General features: G+C 34.8%; 1 protein-coding gene across 2 annotated transcripts in view; it reads right to left on the bottom strand.

Moving 5' to 3' along the window:
* Gbe1 (1,4-alpha-glucan branching enzyme 1) overlaps positions 1 to 23,935 on the bottom strand; it is a 241,974-nt gene that overhangs the window by 122,881 nt on the left and 95,158 nt on the right. For both annotated transcript variants that reach the window (XM_052740985.1, XM_052740986.1), the window contains 2 exons: positions 3,025 to 3,150; positions 2,083 to 2,218 (listed from right to left, as the gene is read on the bottom strand). In XM_052740985.1, coding sequence (XP_052596945.1) covers positions 2,083 to 2,218; positions 3,025 to 3,150 — 262 coding nt within the window. The remainder of the gene's footprint in view (positions 1 to 2,082; positions 2,219 to 3,024; positions 3,151 to 23,935) is intronic.

Genomic DNA, 23,935 nt, shown 5'->3' with positions numbered 1-23,935 from the left:
TTGCTTTAGAATATTAAACATGGAAATCTTCATATGCTAAACTTCAGTTTTGCTTGTAATATCCATACTGAAGATTACGAGGCTAAATAAAAGTAACTGATTGCATGATATATGCTTTTTACTTTGCCTCTTTTCATTATGATTCAGACATTTTGCCATATAGCTTAAGAAATATTATCAAATTCATTTTTTCTACAAAGTAGGTCTTATGAAGCCAGGAGTAATGTCCCTATGGAATTACTCTAAAGTGTTAAGTATGTTTCATGTGCACACACAGACATGGGACAAATCTACAGCTTTTCTTTCTTCATCTGAATATATTTTTTTTCACAAGTGGTAAATGAAGTCACCCAAAAAGTAGGGATTGTCCTTTAAACATTCATAACAACAGTACAATTAGCCACAGTAAATAATCAGAAAAAGACAGAACCTCTTGACCTTATTAAAAAAAAAAACATGGAAAATCAGTTTTTCTTTTCTTCCAAAAACAATTTTATCCTTTTTCATATATGATCTGGTTGCTTGGAAAGTTACATTTCTGCAACAAACATACTAAATATTCTTATGAGGTTCCTAATGTCTAATTCATATAAGCTTCACAATTCTCTTAAAGAGTTCATAGAATCAGATTCATTAACAAGTCATTTAAATATATAACTGAACTTGTGAGAAAACCAAAATCCATATTAATTTCCTTCTCTTCAGTTGCTGTGTTTTAGCTCCTCATGACTGTGTTTTAGCACATCATAAATTCTATAACAGTTATAAATACAAATTCAGAAGTAGGGATATATATATATATATATATATATATATATATATATATATATATATATATATATATATTTAAAGCATTTCTCCTAGGTCTCATCATTGGCATATTGTTGCAAAAGGAAAATGATTTAATTCTATCAGACTTAACAGAAACACAGGTACAGAATCTTGCTCAGATGATGGGCATCAATTACCATATATCTTAGAGTGAAACTCAGAGTTTTAACTGCATCTCCATTATATAATAGATAATATTCTTATAGAGCTCCATCTCGCATGTCCATTGTTTATTTGAATGGCACTAATCATGTCTCCCTTAGTGTGCTCTCTACCAACGGTGCTAGGCAACTCAAACAATGTTGCAGAGAAGCATCATGTGCTGCTGAGGCCCATATTAAAAGTCAGGTATAAATAATTTATTATTCTATAATAATGAAAATACTTCTTCAATGAGTAAATGTAACATAATACCTATCCACCAATGCTAACAATAAATTTAATTAATCTTAGCTACTGGAATAGCAGTTCAGTTCACAATCACAGATAATTAGGATCTATACATAAGTGAAAACTTTAACCCTGACTTGGATTTAAATCATTCCTCTAGCTAAAAACTAAACTCCCTGGCAGAAGTGATATAATTAAATGTACTTTGTCTTCCTGTCTGGTTGTTGCAACAGGCACCAAATATGCTACAGAATTATTTTTTAAAATGCATTACCTATAAAAAAAGGAAAAATAATAGATATAACATCTATTGAAGCAGGTAGTCAGCCAAATACTATTTATTCTCAAGCTTCTCTGAAAACAGTCACGTCTGATACATGAACATCTCAACGTGTTTCAAATGTGGTCCAGAAATGTTTGTGAAAAAAGTCATCCAGACATTGACAGTATATAATAACTGACCCAAAATGAGTTCCAGACACCTTACAAATACAAGATTTTTTTTCATAAAATAATAAAATGGACTAGCTATTATCAATGGCCACGTCAAATGATAAAGGTTATCTTCTGTGGAAAAGTAATTACACTTGCATATTTATCTATAATTTGGAAGCCATCAGTTCACATTACTTTAAATTGAAATAGGAATAATATCTTGAATGCATATGCTCTATCTTATTCCATTTCTCTTTTCTACGCTATCACCATTACAGGGCAATTGAAGAAGCCTAAAATAAAATGCACTTCTATTACATACTTAATCTCTTAACACAAAAAAAGAGACACTTGTAATTAGCTTTTCTAATAAGAGAACAGTCCCATTAAAATTTTATCTGAATAAAAATCACAATTATTACTTACCAAGGTCTTTGATTCTTGGTAGTACATTGCTTGTAAAATGTTTATAAGAAGCTATTTTTCCTTCATGAGAAGAAATTCCCACATGAGATTCATAAATTCTTAGACTTCTTGGCTTCTTGGGTCTGGAATGCTTGAACTACAGAATACAGAGTTACAAATGGAACTAAACCAAGCATTCATTTGTGACACTAACTAATCAAGTATGTGAAATAAAATAGTGGATAAATTCAGCGAAACACTTGTGATTGTTCTCCAACATCAAAGGCAATGGCTGCATACACTATGTTTCTTAATCATCTATAGGATTGTATTAATAAGTCCACCTAAAAAAAAGAAGTCAAGCAATAGCTCATGTGGCATGACTGATGGAGAGATTTTTTTTGAGCCTATGCTTTAGAAAAAATATGGAGTCCTGATTGGCATATATAATTTAATTACTTAATACAAATTATTCATTAGCAAGATCAAGTAATACAAATGAAAAAATTAGTTAAAAAGTACATATAATACATGTGAAACATAATCATAAAATATTCCCTAAATAAATTAGATCATTTATCATCTGAATGCCCTTTTCATAACTATGCTAATCCATCATCATATACATGGTAGTAAGAAATATTAAATTGTTTAAATCTTTGTAAGTTTGAAATTGTAACTCAAAATATTAATATTCCTTCTTGATAAGTATATAGAAATTTACTGTTTTTTTTTAAAACTAACTTCAAAACCAGGTAGAAAGAAAAAAATTACTTCTATGTTTCATTAGATAGATATGACAGACTCTGATATAAAATGTAGAACATAGAAATACTATCATGCAAAATACTAAGCAAGCAGTAAAGAAAGTCTTGGAGCATTGTTATAAAAGCTATAAAATATAAGAATTAATTTCCTAGGAAATACTGAAATAAGCAATTATTTAAAATCTGTTGTTCTTACTTTATATGGGTCTTCTGGATCCCAGTGTATCCAATCATAATTCACATTGTCACTTTCACGAACCACATACTTGGCCCATGGTGAAATGCGATACAAGATCTCACCACTTTTACTAGTAATAACTACCTAAAAAGAAAATGAGATAGTACTGATTTAAAATAGGTCCACAACTCTAATGGAGCACATAATAGTTAATGAGCACTGTTCTATGCAGGAAAGCAAATGAGTTAAAAATTTAGGTGAGCTCCCAGATGTGTAGCCACAAGAATATATTTAAATTCTTTTCTCATCTGCAATTACTATATGATTCTTAAAATTATGTATGTATAGGTTGTATATTATACAATCCTCTTTCAATTTCCATGAATGCAAGCCAACCATTAACATAGTTAACTAAATATACTGTAGATGCTAAAAAGACAAGATTATTCAGAAGTTGTTATCAATAAGTCAATCATTCACAGGATATTCCTCCTCTTCTCGATTGGGAAAAGCAAATTAAACGGTCATCACTTCCTTTACTCATTTGTGGAAATACGTCATAACATTTTCATATGCTGAATCAGTAGAACAGTTTAACACTGATATGTGTACACATACAACCACACAATGAAAAAATGAGTTATAAAATGGAAATGAAATATTACCAGTGTCAATGTTCTTGTATACAGTGTTTCTCAACCTTCCTAATGCTGTAACCCCTTAATACAGTAGCTCATGTTATGGCGACCTCAAACCATAAAGTTATTTAGTTGCACTTCATAACTATAATTTTTCTAATTTCATGAATGATAATATAAATATCTGATATGCAGGATATCTGATTTATGTGACCCCTATGAAAGGGTAATTCGACCCCCAAGGGGATCACAACCCATAGGTTGAGAACCACTGTTCTAACATATCTAGCTTTTCTTTTTGCTTTGTGAACAGAACAAAGTATCATACTGTAACATTATTTTGCTGACTTGCCTGTACACTCAGATATCATCAGAAGCCAATGAGTTATAAGTGATAGAAGAAACAGACACACTACCAGCATCCATGCTCCTCTACCTTGTGTTCAGTTGCAGAAAGAATGCAGTGCTCTAGCTGTTGATGCTAATACCATTTCTTTAGGTCATGCTGAGAGTCACCTTTGAGAAAACTACAAAGCAGACAGTCCTATTGAACGCTCTATAAAAATCGATGTTTCCAAACTCACCACCCCACTCCAATGATGCAAAACCACCGAGTAAGTGACAGTCAGCTGGCCTACAGTTTCATCCTTGTAAGTCTTGGAAATGAGGAAGTAGTAAAAACAAGCTACTCAACTTCTTTAGTGTTGTAATACATCATTTGTCTTCAACCTGGGAATCCCAACTTTCTGCCAGAATTCATGAAGTAGTAAGAGGAAAACTGCCTAACTTGTCATTAGGGTATAATCAACAGACACACCATACAAAAAGTATCTGTTCATTCACTGAATGCATCATTTTTCCCAAATGTTCTTTCTTCTTTCGCTAATATGTATAACTAGGGACACATATTATTGTAAGAAACCTCAACTTTCTGTTTCATTTCCTTTCATAGAAAGGTCCAAATGATATGTAGAGTGCAGCTTTCCACCAAATCTGAAAACTGTATGGTTTTTCAATAACTTTCTAATGACTTCCCTGTTGTGTTTTCCTTACTAACACAACTTGTTCAGGGAGAACACTTCACTTTCAGGGCCTCTTCACAATGTCTTTATTCTCAGAAACCAATTATGAGTACTGTGATAAATCCAACCAAGAGACAGCATAATAATGAAAACATCCTTTTGTATATAATTTTATTTATAACTTTTTGCGGGACTGGGATGTCCTGAATATTTCCTATGCTCCAGTAATTTCTCATTCCAGTTAGCAAATTTCAGATGTTAGTATCCCTGAATGCTATAGTAAGTTGATCTTTTAACATTTACTAATGGATGGGTAGAAAATTCTACTTGATACATCCATATGGAAGATCTTATTCAGAGCTACTAGGTATAAAATCTCTGAATATATAATTTATTAGAGTAGCAGAATTTATCAGAGTAGCAGAAGTTCAAAAAAATAATAATCTCAAGGTTTAGGCAATTTTAATTATAGAAACAATCACAGAGTATCCATAAAAATGATGTCCTTGTCTAATAATCATTTACTGTTTTTATTAACAAAAGCTAAATACTTGAATAATGTCTAAATATTAAAAACACACTACTGTCCCTACTCAAGAAACATTCTTTCAAGTTATGAAAAGAATGTATTCGACTTCACTAAAGTAAATGTGAAGAACACAGGGAAATTCTATTATCCATTTGTAGATTCCATTACAACTTCAGCACTGCAATAGCTTCTAAATTTGAAAACATTGAAGATTACAGATATGTGACCTGTGTAATCACACAACTCCATGGGTCCATGCTACTTAGTCATAAATATTTTTATACATTAAGCATATTGACCCCCATTTATTCAATAAAACATAAAAATGTATCAGTACAATAATAGGTATTATAACATAATGACGTTTATATGGCAAATAATTATAATTTTATAACACTGTATAAACATCAATTATTTCAGCATAGTCTTCTTTAATAAATCTAATTATTTATGTAACTTAAATAATAGTTATAATCAAAGGACATTATCAGAATAAATGAAGGAGTCAATAAAAGAAACCTCTAAATGTACAAAAGTCAAATCAACTTAAATGAACTGTATAAAGTCAAATTTTACATAGAGAATATCAACTGGAACTCAAATATACAATATAAAAAGGTTAGTAAGTGGCCAATATCTTTAAAAGAAAAAAGAATAGAAAAGAGTCAGTGATCCTTCATGCAAGGAATATCTTTTGAAATCTTTCTTGCAAAAGAATGTCTTTCCATGCACTGGAAAATTATTGAAATAAGGATTCTCTTCAGGTGGCCAGCAATTCTGTATAAAAACAGGAACAGGCTCAGCTGGTTATAGCAAACCAAGCGTTAGCATATTCCAAAAGATGTTACTAAATGGAACTTCAGTTTCATGACTGAACATAGACAAGCAGAAAAAAATGCAGTTATTAAATAATATTCAAATTGTCCAGATTAAACTACCAAAGTCTCATGTTAGAAAAAAGTCATTTAACGAAATAATTTTGAGAGTAAAAGTGATATTGATTAAAGAAACTATTTAAGGGATTCAAGTCACAAATGATACAAAATCATCTCTAATTTATGATCCAAAGCTACCTCTTCACTGCCTGCTGTACTCTAATTTTTGTGACATATAAATGACTAAAATAGCAAACACCAAAAAAAAAAAAAAAAAACAATGCTCTCATAGACTTTTACATAAACATAATGAACATGTACATCATATGTCTACACATCGGATAAGACACATTACAAGGGACAAGCTGCTATTTTGCAAGCTGTTAACCATTTAGTAGCTGAGTTATGTTAACCGTAGAAATCCCAGGAAGAACACAGTAGTGTCTGGGGTTGTCCTATAAACTACCTAGTAGTACAAAAATATTTTTGTTTCACAGCACAGTCAAACCTGTGTACGATGCTTGTTGTTAGCATTTCTCATGCATAAGTCTGCATATTCAGATGCCCAATATACCCTGAGATAAGTTCAAAGGCCCGTGTCACAATGTAGGTACCAAAACCAAAGATTATCGGGAATGACCAGCATGGTGGAATGAGATCTGATTTCTCAAAACAAAGTCTTGTCAGAAATATGAAAAAAAGAAGTGTTTGGTTTGTTGTTGCTGCTGTTGTTTTGATTTTGACACAGGGTCTCTCTATGTAGGCCTGGATGGCCTAGAACATGCCATGTAAAACAGAGACTAGCCTCAAACTCACAGAGATGCACCTACCTCTCTCTCCTCTGCAGTGCTGGTGTTAAAGCGTACAGCAGCAAGCCAGCACATAAAAAGTGTTTATAAAGCGTACAGCAGCAAGCCAGCACATAAAAAGTGTTTACTGAGGAACACACATTTTTTTTTTCTCTTTAATTTTGGTCTTTGAGATAAAGTCTCACTGTGTAACCCATGCTGACCTTGAATTTGCCTAGGTCTCCAGGCTGCTGACATTCCAAGTTTGTACCACCACATCCATCAATCCATCACATTCTGAATTTCCTAATTAAATGGGTGAAAATCTGAAATATTTTCTAACATTTGAATGTATTTCATTGTGAACTTTAACTCTGCATTGTTGTTAAGAAGGGGGGGGATGTATAAAGATAGCCACAAAATGACTAAGGTACTTGTGATGGATAAATGTTCTTCTCTACTTGACCAAATCTGGGATCAATTAAGAGCAAAGACTATGCACCGTTCTGTGAGGCCATTTCTAGGAAGAACTGACTAAGGAGGGAAGAGCCCTCCCTAGAGCTAGTGGCATCTTCCAGTGGTCATCGAGATCTACAGGGGCCACAGAGAGTGGCAGAGTGGCTGGCGTGCCTGCCGTCACTTCTTGCTGGTGAACATGCCTTCTTGCTGGGGCTGCTACTGCCACCAGCCTTGACTGACAGTCTCCAGCTTCTTCCAGCTCCAACAATGGACTAGGAATCAGTGACTTCCCCAGGAATCTTCCACACCTTTAGTACTAGATGGGAACTGCTGAGCCTACTAAGCTGAGCAGCTACCAGGATCTCAAACTCACCAGCATAAAGATGTCCATTATCGTGCTATTCAGCTCTTACTAGGTAGGCCATCTTATAAATCCCTTTATATATCTATTACTCTATTGTGTCTGTTCATCTAGGAAACTTTTAATAATGCAATGGTAGATAATCTTGGTCCCTGATATATAAATGACTACTCCCTAGATAAATTTTTATAACATTGTAAAAAATCCTTTGGTGATTTTATATAAAGTTGGGTTGTGTTGATCCTATAAATATTATTACCACTACTTGTATACTAACCTTCTTTCAGTACTAAATAAGCACTGAGCTTTGAGTACTAAATAAACATCGCAAACATCGCTGTTATTTAAAAAAAAAAAAAAAACTAGTTGTTTTCATAGTTTTATCTTGATACCACTGTTCATGTTTTAGAGACCTCCATCTTTGTTTCTCAACTTAGTTCATAAATTTCAATTAATTAAATGACCTTAGGTAACCTGTATGCAGATTTAAAAAATCCTTATGTCCTTTCATCTACAATGAGAGATAGGATTGAGAGAAGAGGACTGGAGACATCCGCTGATTATGCTAAGCCCCTGTGTCTTGTGTTAGGCACTATACTAGGAAAGGAAAGAAAACAGCCTCCATAACAGCTCAGCTGCAAAAGCAACAACTTTTTGACAAAACCTCACTAGATCTGACTAGTTAAGCTTTATATAACATATATAAAGTAATAAAAATAAAATAGAAAGGACTGCTGATTTTGAAACATGCTACACAATTTAGTTTTCTTTCTTCACTAAAAAAGAAAGAAAAAAGAAAAGACCCAAGTTGAATCCATAAGAATTTGCAAATGAATAGTTGAAAGGCTTCTCCAACCAAAATAAAGTGATTAAAAAGGAACTTTTCCAAAGACTAAGCATATTGGCCATAAAAAAAATCAGTAATATGAAGCTAATAACTATCAGAAAAAAAATTACAATGAACTTTAAGATAAAAGGTACTCCCATATAGGACAAGAACAGACTTATTTTTGAGGCAAAATATTCAGTTACTTTGGCTTAGCAGCAATTATAGAATTACAGACACAAACAGTAATATAGGAGGAAAGAAACCATGGAACACTGTGGAATAACCCTCATGTACACTGTAAAGATTTGTCACTCAAAATTGGTTTACTAAAAATGCTGATTGGCCAGTAGCCAGGCAGGAAGTATAGGCAGGGCCACCAAACTAAGGGTGAGGGAAAGGAGAAGGGCAGAGTCAGGAGATCCAGCCAGCCTCCAAACAAGCAGGACTTGTGAAACTGAGGTAACAAGTCATAAGCCACCTGGCAAAGCATAAATAGAAATATGGGTTCATTTAAAAGTAAGAGTTAGTTAGTAGCAAGTCCGAGCTATTGGGAAAGTCTTAATAAATAATATTCAGTCTCTGCATAGGTTATTTGGGACCAGACAGTCAGGACAGGAAATGTCAGTTTACAGAATACTGTCAAAGGGAAATGAGTGGGTAGCAGTAGTTGTTTCTCCTAAAGGCAGGTCCTTACTTAGAATGATTGAGAAAAACAGGTGTTTCATTCCTATAAAAAGAATCACTATCCTCCCAAGGTTTATACCCTGTTCCCCAATTGTTTAACCTGGATGATATGTATTAGAACTGTTTTTTTTTCCCCCATCACTGAGAGAAATATTTAAGAAATAAAGAAACAAATAAGCAGAACTAATGAAGTGCTTGCTTCATTTCAAGTAGATAACCTGAACAAAAAACTTTTAAAAGGAGGGAGGCTACTACAGAAAGAGGAAATCCAAATAAATTATTTGAGATCTAGGAAGCAGGTATTGAAAATGATATCCCTGAGCAAGGAAGGCTAACTACTCCTAAGTCAAAAGAAAAGGAACAATACTGAGCTGTTTCAATCATGTAAAGATTGATTAGGGTCTTAAGCTAGGAAACAAATGAATTACCTGTAATATAAAAACAAAGGATTTAAACAGCTAAGATTTTTGAAAGGTCAATATAGTAATAAAAGAAAAAAGCCATGAAAGGGGGGAAAATCAGTGAGTTTTCATTATTGAAAAAAGTGAGCTTCAAAAAGATTCATCCATGTGCAGAGAATGCTGGAAATCTATTATGTAAACAAGGCGGCAATCTGGTGTGAGGCCAATATAAAATCTAAGACATACATTCAGAAGCGAGAGAGGATGAGGTATAGCAGATGATTTGAAGTGTTTTTGGAAATGTTTTATTAAGTATCATTATAAAAATCTATTTGGTGATAAACTGAGTCAATTGAAGTATGAATATGATTCCTAAGCAATCACTCTAAGTGCTATTTCATTGAAATAAAATTCAAAGTGTAAAGGGGGAAAAATGAAATGATTCAACCTCCAGAAGAAAAAATGTAGAGAAATCACAAAGATCATCTACTGAGTAGGAAATCAAAGCTTCATAAGTTATGGAAATATTTAATTATTTATTTAATATATACAGACTGGAATCTTCAAGCATACCTAAGCTATCGATGGTTATTCTGAATTCTGAGCACTCATATAATCCTTTACAAATTAAAGTCTCAAAATATTGATTTGGATACTATCACTATTTCTTTTATCTTTTGTAGAAAATCTATATTTTTGTCAGGTATGAGCGGCATTTGGGGAATGAGAACTATGGGTAGGTTTGCATAAACAAGGATGGAAAATGAGTACAGACATAGAATGATAAAGGAAAGAAATATTTTATATAGTGGGAAACAATAACCACATGGTTTAAGATGGAACTTGAGAACACCTGATGACCTCTTGTCAATTGATTTTTGTATATATTTTCTTGTGGTTATAAAACATAGTCAAAAGCTGAAGTGACCCTTTAACAATGGACTCAGGCAGTGGTGGCTGTAACAATAAGGAGAGACGAGGCAGTGATCAATACCACGATTGTCACAATACAGTTATTTACTTGAAACCTTTCTCATCCAAGTATGTTCAAATTACTAAACATAAATTCCCCCGTGTCACTGATCTGCAAAATAATCTTTCCATCACTTTTTATTTGGGTCTTTAGGGCACACTGATTTGCAGGGCGTAAATTTAATGTTGTTAGTATATTAAAATGGGTTCAAAGTAAACTGCAAGATTAGTAAGTGGGAAAAAGAAGAGAAAGAATGAAATACCTTTAAATGTGAAGAGATTAAACAATAATTTTGACATTTAGCATTTATCTGTGGTATTCAATAAAACTTCAGCATAATGTAAAGGTTTAAAGCATGAAAAGGTGGACAGCATGTATTTTGCCATCAGCAAAAGGTTACATCCTATACACAAATCTTTAGGATTAGTTGAGGACATATTTGCTTGGTGAAAGTGATTTTTTTATTAAACATAAGCAAAAATAATAACCACCTAATTACTCACAAGATGTAATTTTTCCGCTTTTTTCTGACATAGTGTTAAAAGATCATCAATTGCATAAAAGTTATCTTGGAAAAATAGAGGTTGGGGAGAGAGAGATGGTTCAGTGGTTAAGAATTGTAGCAACTCTTCCAGAAGCCCATAGTTCAGTTCTCAGTACCCATGGAGTTATCTAGCTCCAAGGGATCCTAAGCCCTCTTCTGGTCTTCATAGGCATCAGTACACATGTGTACAAACCCCAACACAGAAACATACACACATACATATGATTAAAAGATAAGTCATTAAAAAAGAAAAGAAAAAATAGATGCCTATATAACTTAGAGCAAAACTCAAGCATGAGACACTATATATATATATATATTCTTTTTTCTTTTTTTTTTTTTTTTTTGAGACAGGATTTCTTTGTGTAGTTTTGGTGCCTGTCCTGGATCTCGCTCTGTAGACCAGGCTGTCCTCAAACTCTGCCTCCTGAGTGCTGGGATTAAAGGTGTGTGCCAACACCGCCCAGCGAGACACTTATATTTTTTTAAAATTGCATATTTCTAGAGCACAATAGAAGAAAGCATTCAGTTCCTTGGGCTTAGAATCACATTTAATATATTATAAGCACAGTGATGGATTAAAGAATAAAAGATTTTTAAAACTTAAGATATTTTGAGTAAGTGAATGCAAAAACAAATAGGCTTAGTCATAAATTGAAAGTATTTCTAGAAAATATAGTTAGGAGACAGAGATTTATAGAAAATCTACTAGTCTAGACACATGTGAATCACTTATATAAGAACTTAAAAGAAGAGAATCCTTTTTTATTTTTATTTTTGTATACAATCTTATACATCTAATTTTAGCCATAACAGAAGTCAGTCTTCCCAAGAATGATTTAGATGCATGGATCTGTATTGACTGTGAAGCTTTTGGGCCTCGATATAGTAGGGAAATGCTAGCCATTTATACATGTCTCCTGAAGGACTTTTCTGTCCTATATAAGCAGTCATAAATCACATAAGAAACAACTCAAATTATCATAGTTTGGGCCCCAATTCTAAAGCCCACCACTGACCTCCCTGCTGCCCTTCATCAGGGTTCTGGTTATGTAGACTTCAGTTACCTCGGGAAAGTCAAATATGAAATAAGAAAAAGAAAATGTAGTTACTGGAATTAGCATTTTAAAAATGAGATGATCAATTTTTATATTTGAAAAGGATAAATGGTAATAAAGAAAAAAATAACTAACACCAGAGTATTATGGAATATATTTTCTAATAACATGAAAATAAATTCATTTTTCCAAATAATATACTGTGTTTTTCTTTGAAATTTTGAGTTTCTCTTTGCATTTTATGTTTGTTTCATATATTTTAAGAATAATTTCATGTTATTCTATTTTCATACATATACTAATTCTACCAATTAAAGTACATCAAAAAATAAAAATACATATTTCCCCACAAGCCTAAATTAATTTCATGTAGATCACTAAAGCTCTTCATGTGACTCGGGAATATTTGATGTTTGTAATAAACATAATTTATTTAATAAAGTATTTCCCAGCATGAGGTCATGCACTCACAAGAGTCCAAAGGAACTTTTAACTTCCGGTGCTACACTGAACTCTAAGCTACCTGATTTAGAATACGTCTTAATCTCTATACTGTATGCTATACTCAGATTTCTCTTTGGGCTGCCAGGTTTCTCCCATATAATGACACAGAGACTTATTATTAATTATGAAAGCTAGGCCTTAGCTTAGGCTTGTACCATTAGCTCTTATAACTTAAATTAAGCCATTTATATTAATCTATGCTTTTCCTCATGGTTTCTAACCTTTGTTTCATCTTTCACCTCCTGTTTCCTCTCTGACTGACAACTCCACCCCTTCTTCTTCCCAGAGTTTACTCTCTCTTTCTGCCCGGAAGTCCTGCCTATAACTCCTGCCTAGCTATTGGCCATTTCCTTTTTAATTACACCAATCACAACAATACATTTTAACATAGTGCACAAATATCCCATAACACTATGCCACAAAAGCCATTCTGCAAAACATTTGTCATTTTCAAAATGAATTATCACTACTACTGAAATTGAATTATTTCCTTTTCAGTGTTTTGTCTTTCAATTAATTCATAATTTTTATTTCAAAGTTTTGGGAAATAATGCCTCTTTACTAAGCAAGCTTGCAGCACCATTAAGGAAAAATATTGTAGTTGAGAGAATACAAAGCCTGGAATACTATTTATTCCATTTCACGGAATATAGGCCTAGTGATAGGACCTCAGGAAAATCCAGAAGAAGGGTATAAGTAAATGAAATATATCATACAGTCCATCATTTTAACCTATGAGCCTTGAATGGTACTTAATTTGAAAAAAAATATCATATTCTTCTCGGGCACAGAATGGGAAACACACGAAAGCAACTAGCCTGTAAAAATGAAGTAGTTCACAGTATCTATAGTTTCTATATACACTTTTCTAAATGCGATTACATACACATTCAGAATCAGCTGTGTTGCCAAAAATAAGCATAAAAATATGTTTGATATGAAGAAAACTCCTTCAAAGCATATATCTTCAAAGTTCAAGATGTATGTATATTCTCTACACAGAATTTCAATGATTATTGAGTAAAACGAATGACAGCTACTGAAAATAAACTCAAATGCTCAGCAGAAAGGACTGAGAATTGAGACTACCTACCTCAGCAGAGGACTGGGCTGTAGAACAAACCCAGCTAAAACACAGAAAACTCATGATTAAACTAAGTCTAAGAGCAGTTGCACAGTGTTCAGGCTGACAGGAAAAAGCTCTGAAAGCAATATGGATTATAGAGCCAAAGAAAAGGAAGCAAATAATGTCCTTTACAAAATGAGATACACAACAACAGAAAATTTCAGAGTGCTGTGAAGAGGGAGACAGGAGATGGGAGAGAAATCAAAAGTGTTTAAGTATGGGCAAACCTACGTAGGCCTGAAATAGTCAAAAGTCTTTTCTGTTTAGAAAATAAATTCTTTGGAAAGTAGCCATATTGTTCATGTAAATATTGGTTTAAGCATGAGTTCCTATCTCAGAAACAAATAGAAAGTGCTGCTGTTGGGCTGAGAAATGAGTTTAATAAGATTACAGATGTTCTGACAGATTTTAGAGCTCAGCTTACAATCGCTTTTAGTATCAAATATTTACCTTAACTGTCCACAGTAAAATGATCTATTTTCCCCATTATAAAGTTCTGAGGTTTATTGGTGACTGTAGTCTTATTTTCTATGTATCAAATGTTTGCTTGAAAGACTGGGGTGTGCATTCGCAAGAATGGAGAACTATTAAAAAAAAGTCTGTAATCACCAATGCAAAACATTACAAATCATTGTTTTCATTATTGTTATCTCTTCAAACAAGTGCCCATGACTGCTTATAAATGGGGTGTCAGTCAATGACACAGAATTAATTGGCCCTCACAAACTAACCATCATTAGCATGATGATACAGTAAATGTACTGTGATACAAATATGAAAATGTCAGTGACATACATTGTCATTGACAAAGGCAAGGAAAGAATTAGCTAAATATAGTCTTCACTTTGTATTACCGCCTAACATTCTAATGTATATACTAAGAAGGTATTTCAAAATGCAAAAGCAATTCACAAACATGTTTCAACATAGTCATATATAATTCCACTATTCTTATATTACATTTAGTTTCTGTAAGGCGACATAGTATTTTCAAGTTCATTAGAATGTTTCCTTTTGAGTAAATTCTCAAAGTAATTTATGAAATGAAGGAAATAAATGAGAATCACCAAAGTGAAGTTAGATACAAATACAATAACTAGTTACTGACTCTTGTAAATATTTTCTTTTTACAATGTATTTATAGCAGCCTTCTTTGGATGATTTTAATAGCTTTTTCTTCTTTAAATTTGAATCACTCGGCCTTCATCCTTTGTAGCTAAGCATCATTCAGTAAGAAACAACCCTGTTGAACAATTTAGAGGTTAAGAATACAGCAGGTCTAAGGTCCAGATACACAAAGAAATAAGAAGGGGAAACAGAGGAGAAAAAGAATTGCTTCTTGTAATCCACAGTAGCTCACCATGTAGCCTCACTTTTAAAATAACTTAAGAAAGAACAGATCATTGTGAAATACTTAGCTATTTAATAACACAGACTTGTACAAAACATACTAATATGAAAATAAACACTTCTATTTTTATAATATTCACATCAACATACAGCGCTCACCAGATTAAATGTTACGATCCTGGAATTGTAAGCCTCACTCTATTAACGGAGGCATGGGTTAGTAGGTGTATAGTTGATTTAAGTAAGTAATTTACCCTTTAAGGGAGTCATGATACACTAAGTGGGAGGGAGAGTAGTATAATGATATTTTCATGATAATAAATGGCATATAAATACAGAGAGAAGAACGAATGCTTGGCAGTGGAGTAGGATGAACACCCACAAATGTTTCAAAAGTTGATGGGTGGTGGAAGGCCAGGCATCTGATGATTATTTTCATCTCTTTCCTTGTTACTAGTTTTAGTTTAGTTTTTTTTTATAGGCATTATAAATTTTACTTAATGATTATAAAGTAATAACAACTACCTGTCTTAAAATAAAAAATGACAAAAATGAAAGTACTTGAAATGATAAAAAAGTTGCCTGGGTTCAAACACCATCAAATGGGTAGAGTTCACCATGTCTGAAGAAATGTACATGTGCATTTCTGAGCTCAGGCTGTATGTATTGCATTAGTACCATGATCTCTCAAAGCAGTGGGGCACCTCGGAGAGGAAATAATAGGATTTTCCTTCCTCATGCTCAGACAAAACAAAAAGGAACTGAAATGTGAAAACTATTTACTCTTGATCTAAATGATATGCTTTGACTTTCCAAAAGAGGGAGCCGGAACTCCACTGTCACAACAGTGACAATGTGGCACTTCAATGACACATTTGACACATAGCTGAGTGAGTGACTAAAAGTCATTGTAAGGAAAACTCAAATTTTGTGCTCATTTTCGCCTTTTAAGTTTAATTGCATGAAGAGCATAGTTAAATCAATGAAAGTTATCATGTTCTACAATAATAAAAGACATACTGCTTTGACTTCTCTGTAAGCATTCAGTTGTAAAACAAAAATAGTATGCAAGTCTTGTGTTTACTTTTTTAAACTGTAGTATTTGCCTTTTTAGATATGGGAGAATTCCAAGACCTCAGATGTTATAGATGATTAAAAAAAAAAATTGGTTCCAATTATTACCTGAAAATTCAGAATTCTTACTGTTCAGAAGAAATACAGAAAAAAAATTAATCAACATCTGGCAACAATTACGAAAATACTGAAAATTAAATATTGTATGTAGGATTTCCCCGCTCAAAATGATGTCCATGACACTTCATAAACTAACTCATCCTTAAAATGCATTTTTGAAAATTAGAATACAATAAAACTTTCAAGCTAGTTTAAAGAATCCAATATATTGAAAGACTCAAAGTAAATGTTTATAACTAAGAGAATAATCATTAACCATGAAATAAAGGTATTAGTATTCAATACCAGGTTCAGCCTGATAAAAACAATACCATCACTCTGGGAAACTCATTCTAAGAAGGATGTGAAACATGTAGGTTAAATATGGACAGACAGATCACACACACACACACACACACACACACACACACACACACACACAAATATAAAGTGCAAGTACACAAAATCAGCTTAAAACAGGGCATCTGTGCCTGCAAGATGCTACTGAACAATTATTTCATCTACTTGCCATGTGAATGCAGTTTAAAATAGATGGTTTTCTTTTCTTAATCAGAATGTGGCAATCACCAGGTTTCTACACATCTAAAATGGGACTTAAGAGGCTGGAAACAGAAAGAGACCTTGTTGCTCTTACAGGGGGGAACCTAGGTTTGATTCCCAGCACCAATATGGTGTCTCATAACCATCGAGAGATTTAATGCCTTCTTCTGTCCTCCAAGGTCACCAAGTACACATATGGTACACAGACATACATGCAGGCAAAACACTCACACATAAAATGAAAAGAATAATGCTAATTTTAGAAAGTTTAATTTCTAAAACAGGGTTTAAGCTGAGTGATTCCTATAGTTTCTCAGCATCTACATGCAGTCAGCACATGGCATAAAATAGGGTTTAAATGTTTAAGACATTTATGTTATTAGATAAAATGTGCAGTACTTCTAATATCCATATTATTAGTTAAAATTGTAGTAATTATATATGCCTCATAGGACAACTGTCAAGATTTGAAAGTAAACAAGCTAGTAAGCAAATAAAATGCTTAAAATATCCAATATATAGAATACTCAAAATGGAGGTTTTCTGTCTCTCTACATACCCACAATTGTCCTAGAATACACTGCATAGAGCAGGCTGGTCTCAAACTCAGAGTTCAACCTGCCTCAGTCCATAGAGTGCTGGGATTAAAGGCATACACCATAACACCCAGTTTCTTTATATAGATAATAGATAGATAGATAGATAGATAGATAGATAGATAGATATAGATAGATAGATAGAATATTTATATATAAATATGTTACATTTATATATTATATTTATATATAATGTATTTATATATTATATATGTAAGAGAAAAGAAGAAATAAATGGGAAGGCACACAGAAGAGCAGGAGATTAATTTTAAAATTAATTTTAAAATCATATATAAATTCTGAGCCCTTGTATAATATCTTTTGTTACAGGATATTTAATCACACTGTGAACCCCAGGATAGCATTATTTACTGGAAAAAATCTGCTTCTAGCTGTGGTGTGGCTCAGCCCTACCACACACCTTTCATCCAAGTGCTTTCTGCTTAAATACTTGTAAACAGGATTAAATATAGTCAACCATAGCTTAAAAAGCAGAGCAAGCAACCAGTTGAAAGGAAAAACTATACAGAGTTAGAGGAAGTCAGGAGGGCAGATTGAGAGATGCAGAGGAAGTAATAGAGGGTGACATTGAATTTGACGAGTTTTGTTTGAAACAGTGTTGGGCAGAAGGCTCTTTCTGAGACATCAGCTAAGAAGGAAGGTCAGCCATGTGCTTTCTCTGCCTCTCTGAGCTAGCAGGTTTTCACTCCAGCATTTGGCTCCTGAGTCCTTATTGGTAAAGATCAAATGATAGAGATTTAGATAAAAACAACAACTTTTAAATAATATTAGAAATATTTTAATAACAAAAACATTAAGATATTTTGTAGTTGAAAATGGATTTGGCAAGACAAAATAGAAATTGGAATAAAACAACTACTAAGCATTGGAAATAAATAAAAATGACACCACATCAAACCTTGTGGTGATATATTGTGTACCCCAATAAACTTATCTGGGGATCAGAGGACAGAGCCAGCCACTAGATTAGACGTAGAGGCCAGACAGTGGTGGCACACATCCTTAATCCTATCACTTGGGAGGCAGAGATCCATCTGGATCTCTGTTATTTCAATGCCACACTAGGAACAGAGTCAGGCAATGATGGCACACACCTTTAATTCCAGCACTTGAGATCTCATATCTTTGTTTGGAAAGCACACAGGCCTTTAATCCCAGGAAGAGACATGGTTGGGTGGAGAACGGTATATAAGGAGTGAGGAGACAGGAAATAAGCAGAAGCTGAACTGAGACCCTCAGGGGTGAGGATTCAGAGACTTTCAGTCTGAGTATTTGTGGAAACAGGATTGACTGAGGAGTTGGTGAGGTGAAGCTGGCTGTGGCTTGTTCTGTTTCTCTGATCTTTCAGCTTTCACTCCAATATATGACTCTGGGTTCTACTTAGCAATTCGCATTACAAAATCTACAGGAGTATGGGAAAAAGTGTACGCATGAGAAATTAGTAATCTTAACAGAAGTTTAAAATTAGAGAAAACAGAAATGCCACACTGACTTCAGGATTCTTAACAATCAAGAAACTGTCAACAGCTTTGTTTCCAAGCAATTGTACAAGATAAAATACCCTATATTATAAACCACATATCTGTTTTTTTTTTTTTTTTTTTTTTTTTTTTTTGGTTTTTCGAGTCAGGGTTTCTCTGTGTAGCTTTGCGCCTTTCCTGGGACTCACTTGGTAGCCCAGGCTGGCCTCGAACTCACAGAGATCCGCCTGGCTCTGCCTCCCGAGTGCTGGGATTAAAAGCGTGCGCCACCACCGCCCGGCCTGTTATTTTTCTTAATTCTGTCACAAACATTTAACTAGAAGTAACCTAAGACAGAAAGCATTAGTCAGGCTTATAGTTGGAGGGGACACATCTCATTTTGGTAGGGAAAGCATGGGTAGCAGGAGGAGGCTGGTCACATTGCATACTTAATGAGGGAGGAGACAAAGAACAGGAAGCAGGCAGGCTATAAAACCTCAAAGCACAAAACAGGACCCCAAGAAAGAAACAGGGATCACCCAATGACGGAGAAATGGATGAGATCTACATGAACAGCCTGGACATGAGTGGGGGTAATGAAGGGCGAGGGTCGAGGGAAAGAGAGCTTGGGGGAGCGGGAGATCCCAGCTGGATCAACAACAGAGAGGGAGAACAAGGAGTAAGAGACCATGGTAAATGAAGACCACACGAGAATAGGAAGAAGCAAAGTGCTAGAGAGGCCCACAGAAATCCACAAAGATACCCCCACAATAGACTGCTGGCAATGGTCGAGAGACAGCCCGAACTGACCTACTCTGGTGATAGGATGGCCAAACACCCTAATTGTCGTGCTAGAAACCCCATCCAATGACTGAGGGATCTGGATGCAAAGATCCACGGCTAGGCCCCGGGTGGATCTCTGGGAGTCCAATTAGTGAGAAAGAGGAGGGTTTATATGAGCGAGAACTGTTGAGACCAAGGTTGGATAAAGCACAGGGACAAATAGCCAAACGAATGGAAACACATGAACTATGAACCAATGGCTGAGGGGTCACTGGATCAGGCCCTCTGAATGGGTGAGACAGTTGATTGGCTTGATCTGTTTGGGAGGCATCCAGGCAGTGGGACCGGGTCCTGTGCTCATTGCATGAGTCGGCTGTGTGAAACCTGGGGCTTATGCAGGATCGCTTGGCTCGGCCTGGGAGGAGGGGATTGGATCTGCCTGGACTGAGTCTACCAGGTTGATCTCAGTCCTGGGGGGAGGCTTTGCCCTGGAGGAGGTGGGAATGGGGGGTGGGCTGGGGAAAATTGAGGGGGGCGGGAGGGGGGGAGAACAAGGGAATCCGTGGCTGATATGTAGAACTGAATTGTATTGCAAAATAAAAAAAATAAAATAAAAATAAAAAAAAAATTTATGAGAAAAAAAAGAACTCAAAGCACATGCCAACAACCCACTTCCTCCAGCAGGCTCCACCTCCTATGAGTTCCACAATCTTAAGAAATAGCACCATGAACTGGGGGCCTCATGAGTGTATGGAGAACATTTCCCATCCAAACAGCAACAGAGCATTTTCAGCTTTTAAAGGAATCTTCACACTGGCACTAAGCACGATGCTGAATATATAAATAGACAGAGCAAATAAATTGAGGCCCCAGCGGTCAGGCGATAACTCAAACCATCTCACCACTTTTTTTGTACATGCCAATAGCTCCAAACATTGTAAGGTATCAAAATCATGACAAACTGTTTCAAGATCGAGAGCCCCGTTCCCTGCTTTATAACGGCACCAAGTTATCTCTGGAAATGTGTGTGTGATTAGAACAGACAGCCATCTCCCAAGGAGCACCGTGTTCAAAACAGGCACCTATCATCAAGGTCTTCTGCAGTGGGAAGAGGAAGCGGCTGGAGTAATTCAGAGAGGAGGCAATAAAGGCCAGTGCTAAAGATGAAAAGAACAATATTCTAGCAATCCTGCTGAAGTAGAATCAGCTAAATTTCCTGACTGATTGAAAGTGACAATAAAGGAAAGACTAAAGGTAAAAGAAGTGTAAGTTCATAGTTTGGAGACACCAAGAGGAACGCAGAGCCTTGGAGAGCAATAAGTAATTCAGGAAGTTATGTCGGTTGACAAGTAAAAAGTAATAATAAGTGTGTTTCTTCCCACTGCATGCCAGGTCAAAGCCTCCTTCTGTTTGGAAAGCCCTCATTCCCAGGAAGTTTTGATTTGTACATAGAACTAAAAGTGCACTATTGTTTAAAATAGATTCCATTTTTCTTCTCTAAGCGAGGTATCATAAATACAATATATAGTATGTGAGCATACATAAATGAACATAGTTTCTGCTTATATATCAGTTTACCTTTCCCATCCTCCAAATCCATATATGCATTATTGAAACCCATAGTTGACAAGCTAAACAATATTGATTTTACTATTTCAGGTGGAATAAAAAAAAATCTTTGACCAGCAAAATGAAAGTGTCTAGTGAGTCCTACCCATAATATTATTTTTAAATTTAAATTACTTTCAACATCAGTCTATTTAAATTACTATACTCAAGTAATTCTAATGAAACCATATTTTCTATAAACAAAGATTGTTTACAAACACTACCCAGCATCTATTATGAGTAAAGGAACCTTTACTTGCTACCATACAATTTAGACTTGTAAACTGATCTTAAACAACACTAAGACATATTAACAGGTGTGGATCCTTTCATAAAGGTATCTTCCGTTCAGAATACATATTCATGTTCTAGCTATATATAATGTACCATAAATTATCACAAACTACAATATCTAGCAGTTATACTGATTTATTTTAAACAAAATTTCAGCGCAGTATATTGAAGCACTCATCCAGTCACAAAATAAGTGGCAAATCAATACATCAGCCTTCAGGAGTTCTAAGGAGAGACCGCAAGATATTTTTCCTGGGTTTGTTAGAGGTCACTGAGAAGATAATGGGAGAATTTTCTCCTTTGCAATAGGAATGGCATATCTGGCTATGATGCAGACTGAAGTGTGCAAGTGTCCTGCAACTGGAGCCCCAGTGCTCTCCAATACTCGAACCTGCAAACCATTCCCACTGATATGCTTTACCATATTGATTAGAACTTCCTGGTCGCTCAGCCCCAGTGCTCAGATCTGATTGTTCTCGCCCCAACTAGTTTTTTTTTTTCTTATTTCCAATAGTTCTCATTTCATTAAATATGTTCTCCTTTCCTTCAAAAAACTGCTAACTTCAGCTCAGTCTCAGAGTCTCTTTGATTTCTCTGACGTATTTCATTCAGATGTCTTCTGAGGTTGTAAGGAGATAGACAAATGGTATTCAAGATGTAACTGACAAAGTACAGTTACTATAAATATCATTATGGAGTCTCAGTTGTTGCTGAGAGTGATTTCATGAACACCACAGCAACTGAGTCTGGACTTTGTGATTCAGAGAGCAAGTATCAAACTACACACGGCCATCTCATAGTACGATAGGACAGATTTATGAAATATTAGTTCTGTACCTACAATAATGCAATCACTGAAGGCATAATGCAGCATGGTCTCTTGGCATATGCATGGAAAAAAGCTAGATATTCATGGAGTAATAATGATGGAGCATATTTTTTTTAAAGGAACAGACTTTACCCTCTTATTAGTTCAGTCCTAAATACTGTTATATTGCCACTGCATAGATAAGGCAAGAGAGTCCTTTGTCAAAAGACACGCTGTTGTCTAGTTCTGGAAATGACAGTTTGGTGGAGTCCACATTTGTACACATTATGCTACCACTACAGTGCAAGAGGACACCGGGATTGTCAGCCTCTGAAAGGTCACAACATGCACATATATAAAGCAAAGTATCTGGGACGCAGAGTGCCTGCGAGGGAGATATATTATGTTCACCTGCATTGTGTACATATCAGATAGCCAGGTGAGACACAGTATGATTTCCTCCGGTGCTTTTAAGCAGTAAACTCAAAGGAGAGAGGTTGCACTATCAAGCGTGTTATAAAAGAACTGAAACTGAAATAATGAAAAACATATCCAGGTAGAATAAAAGTTATAACTATAGTTCTTATTTATTCCAATACGAGTTAGAAAGTTGAAAATCACTTGGGTATTTTTCTTGAAAAATGCCCTGAATTTATTAGATGTTTCTAAGTACAAACCAGAAAAAACAAAAGGACCAGATATGTAACTTGCTTTAAGAAATACAACTTAAAACTGGTAGATAATGAAACCACACAGTCCAAAGATTTTTAATCCAATCCAATTGTGCAATATAATCTGTCACGACATCAAGCTAATAAGATGGTAAATGGACACCAGCTTTAGTAAACACTGGTTAATTTATTGTGCCTTCTTTAATGTATTCCCTTTAAGCAAATTTGTGTAGGACACCATTCATTGGCTTAACATAACTGTATGAATTTCTCCCTCCTAAGGTTCTGTTGGAAAAAGGGCTATAGAAAGTTTCTGGGGTTGTTTTGTTGCTGTTGTTGTTGTTTTTCTACAACTTAAATGGTTGTGAGCTACGGGCGAGTAAAATGCAAATACAGGTGGTGAAGTAAAGGAAGAGGAGGATTCAATAAAGATGTCACTATCCTTAGTTTCTCTGATCAACAAAATACACTAACATTCGCTCTTTTCGTCTGAGCCATATACTTCCTCATTAAAATTAGCCCAGTTGCATATTATAACTAACCAAAATAAAGTCTTCATATTTTTGCTAGGCAACCTGATATGTACAAAAGAATTAAGAAATAATAATACAAAGAAGTACTTTTTCAAAGTACGTATATCCCAACCAAATGGCTCTGTGTGTTGGATGACAGAATCCTTTGAACAGTTCTTAGAAAGTGACCTTGGATCAGCAACATCAGCACCATGGGCTCCTGGTTATACATGAGTTTTAATCACCTGGATGCTTACTAAATGCAAGTTCTCAGACCACCTGGACCTACTGCATCAGAATG

The sequence above is a fragment of the Peromyscus californicus genome, unplaced genomic scaffold (genome assembly GCF_007827085.1).
Source record: "Peromyscus californicus insignis strain IS unplaced genomic scaffold, ASM782708v3 Scaffold_16__1_contigs__length_79575227, whole genome shotgun sequence".
NCBI lineage: Eukaryota > Metazoa > Chordata > Mammalia > Rodentia > Cricetidae > Peromyscus > Peromyscus californicus.
The sequence above is the reverse complement of the archived record's forward strand: the minus strand, read 5'-3'. Positions and strand labels throughout refer to the sequence as shown.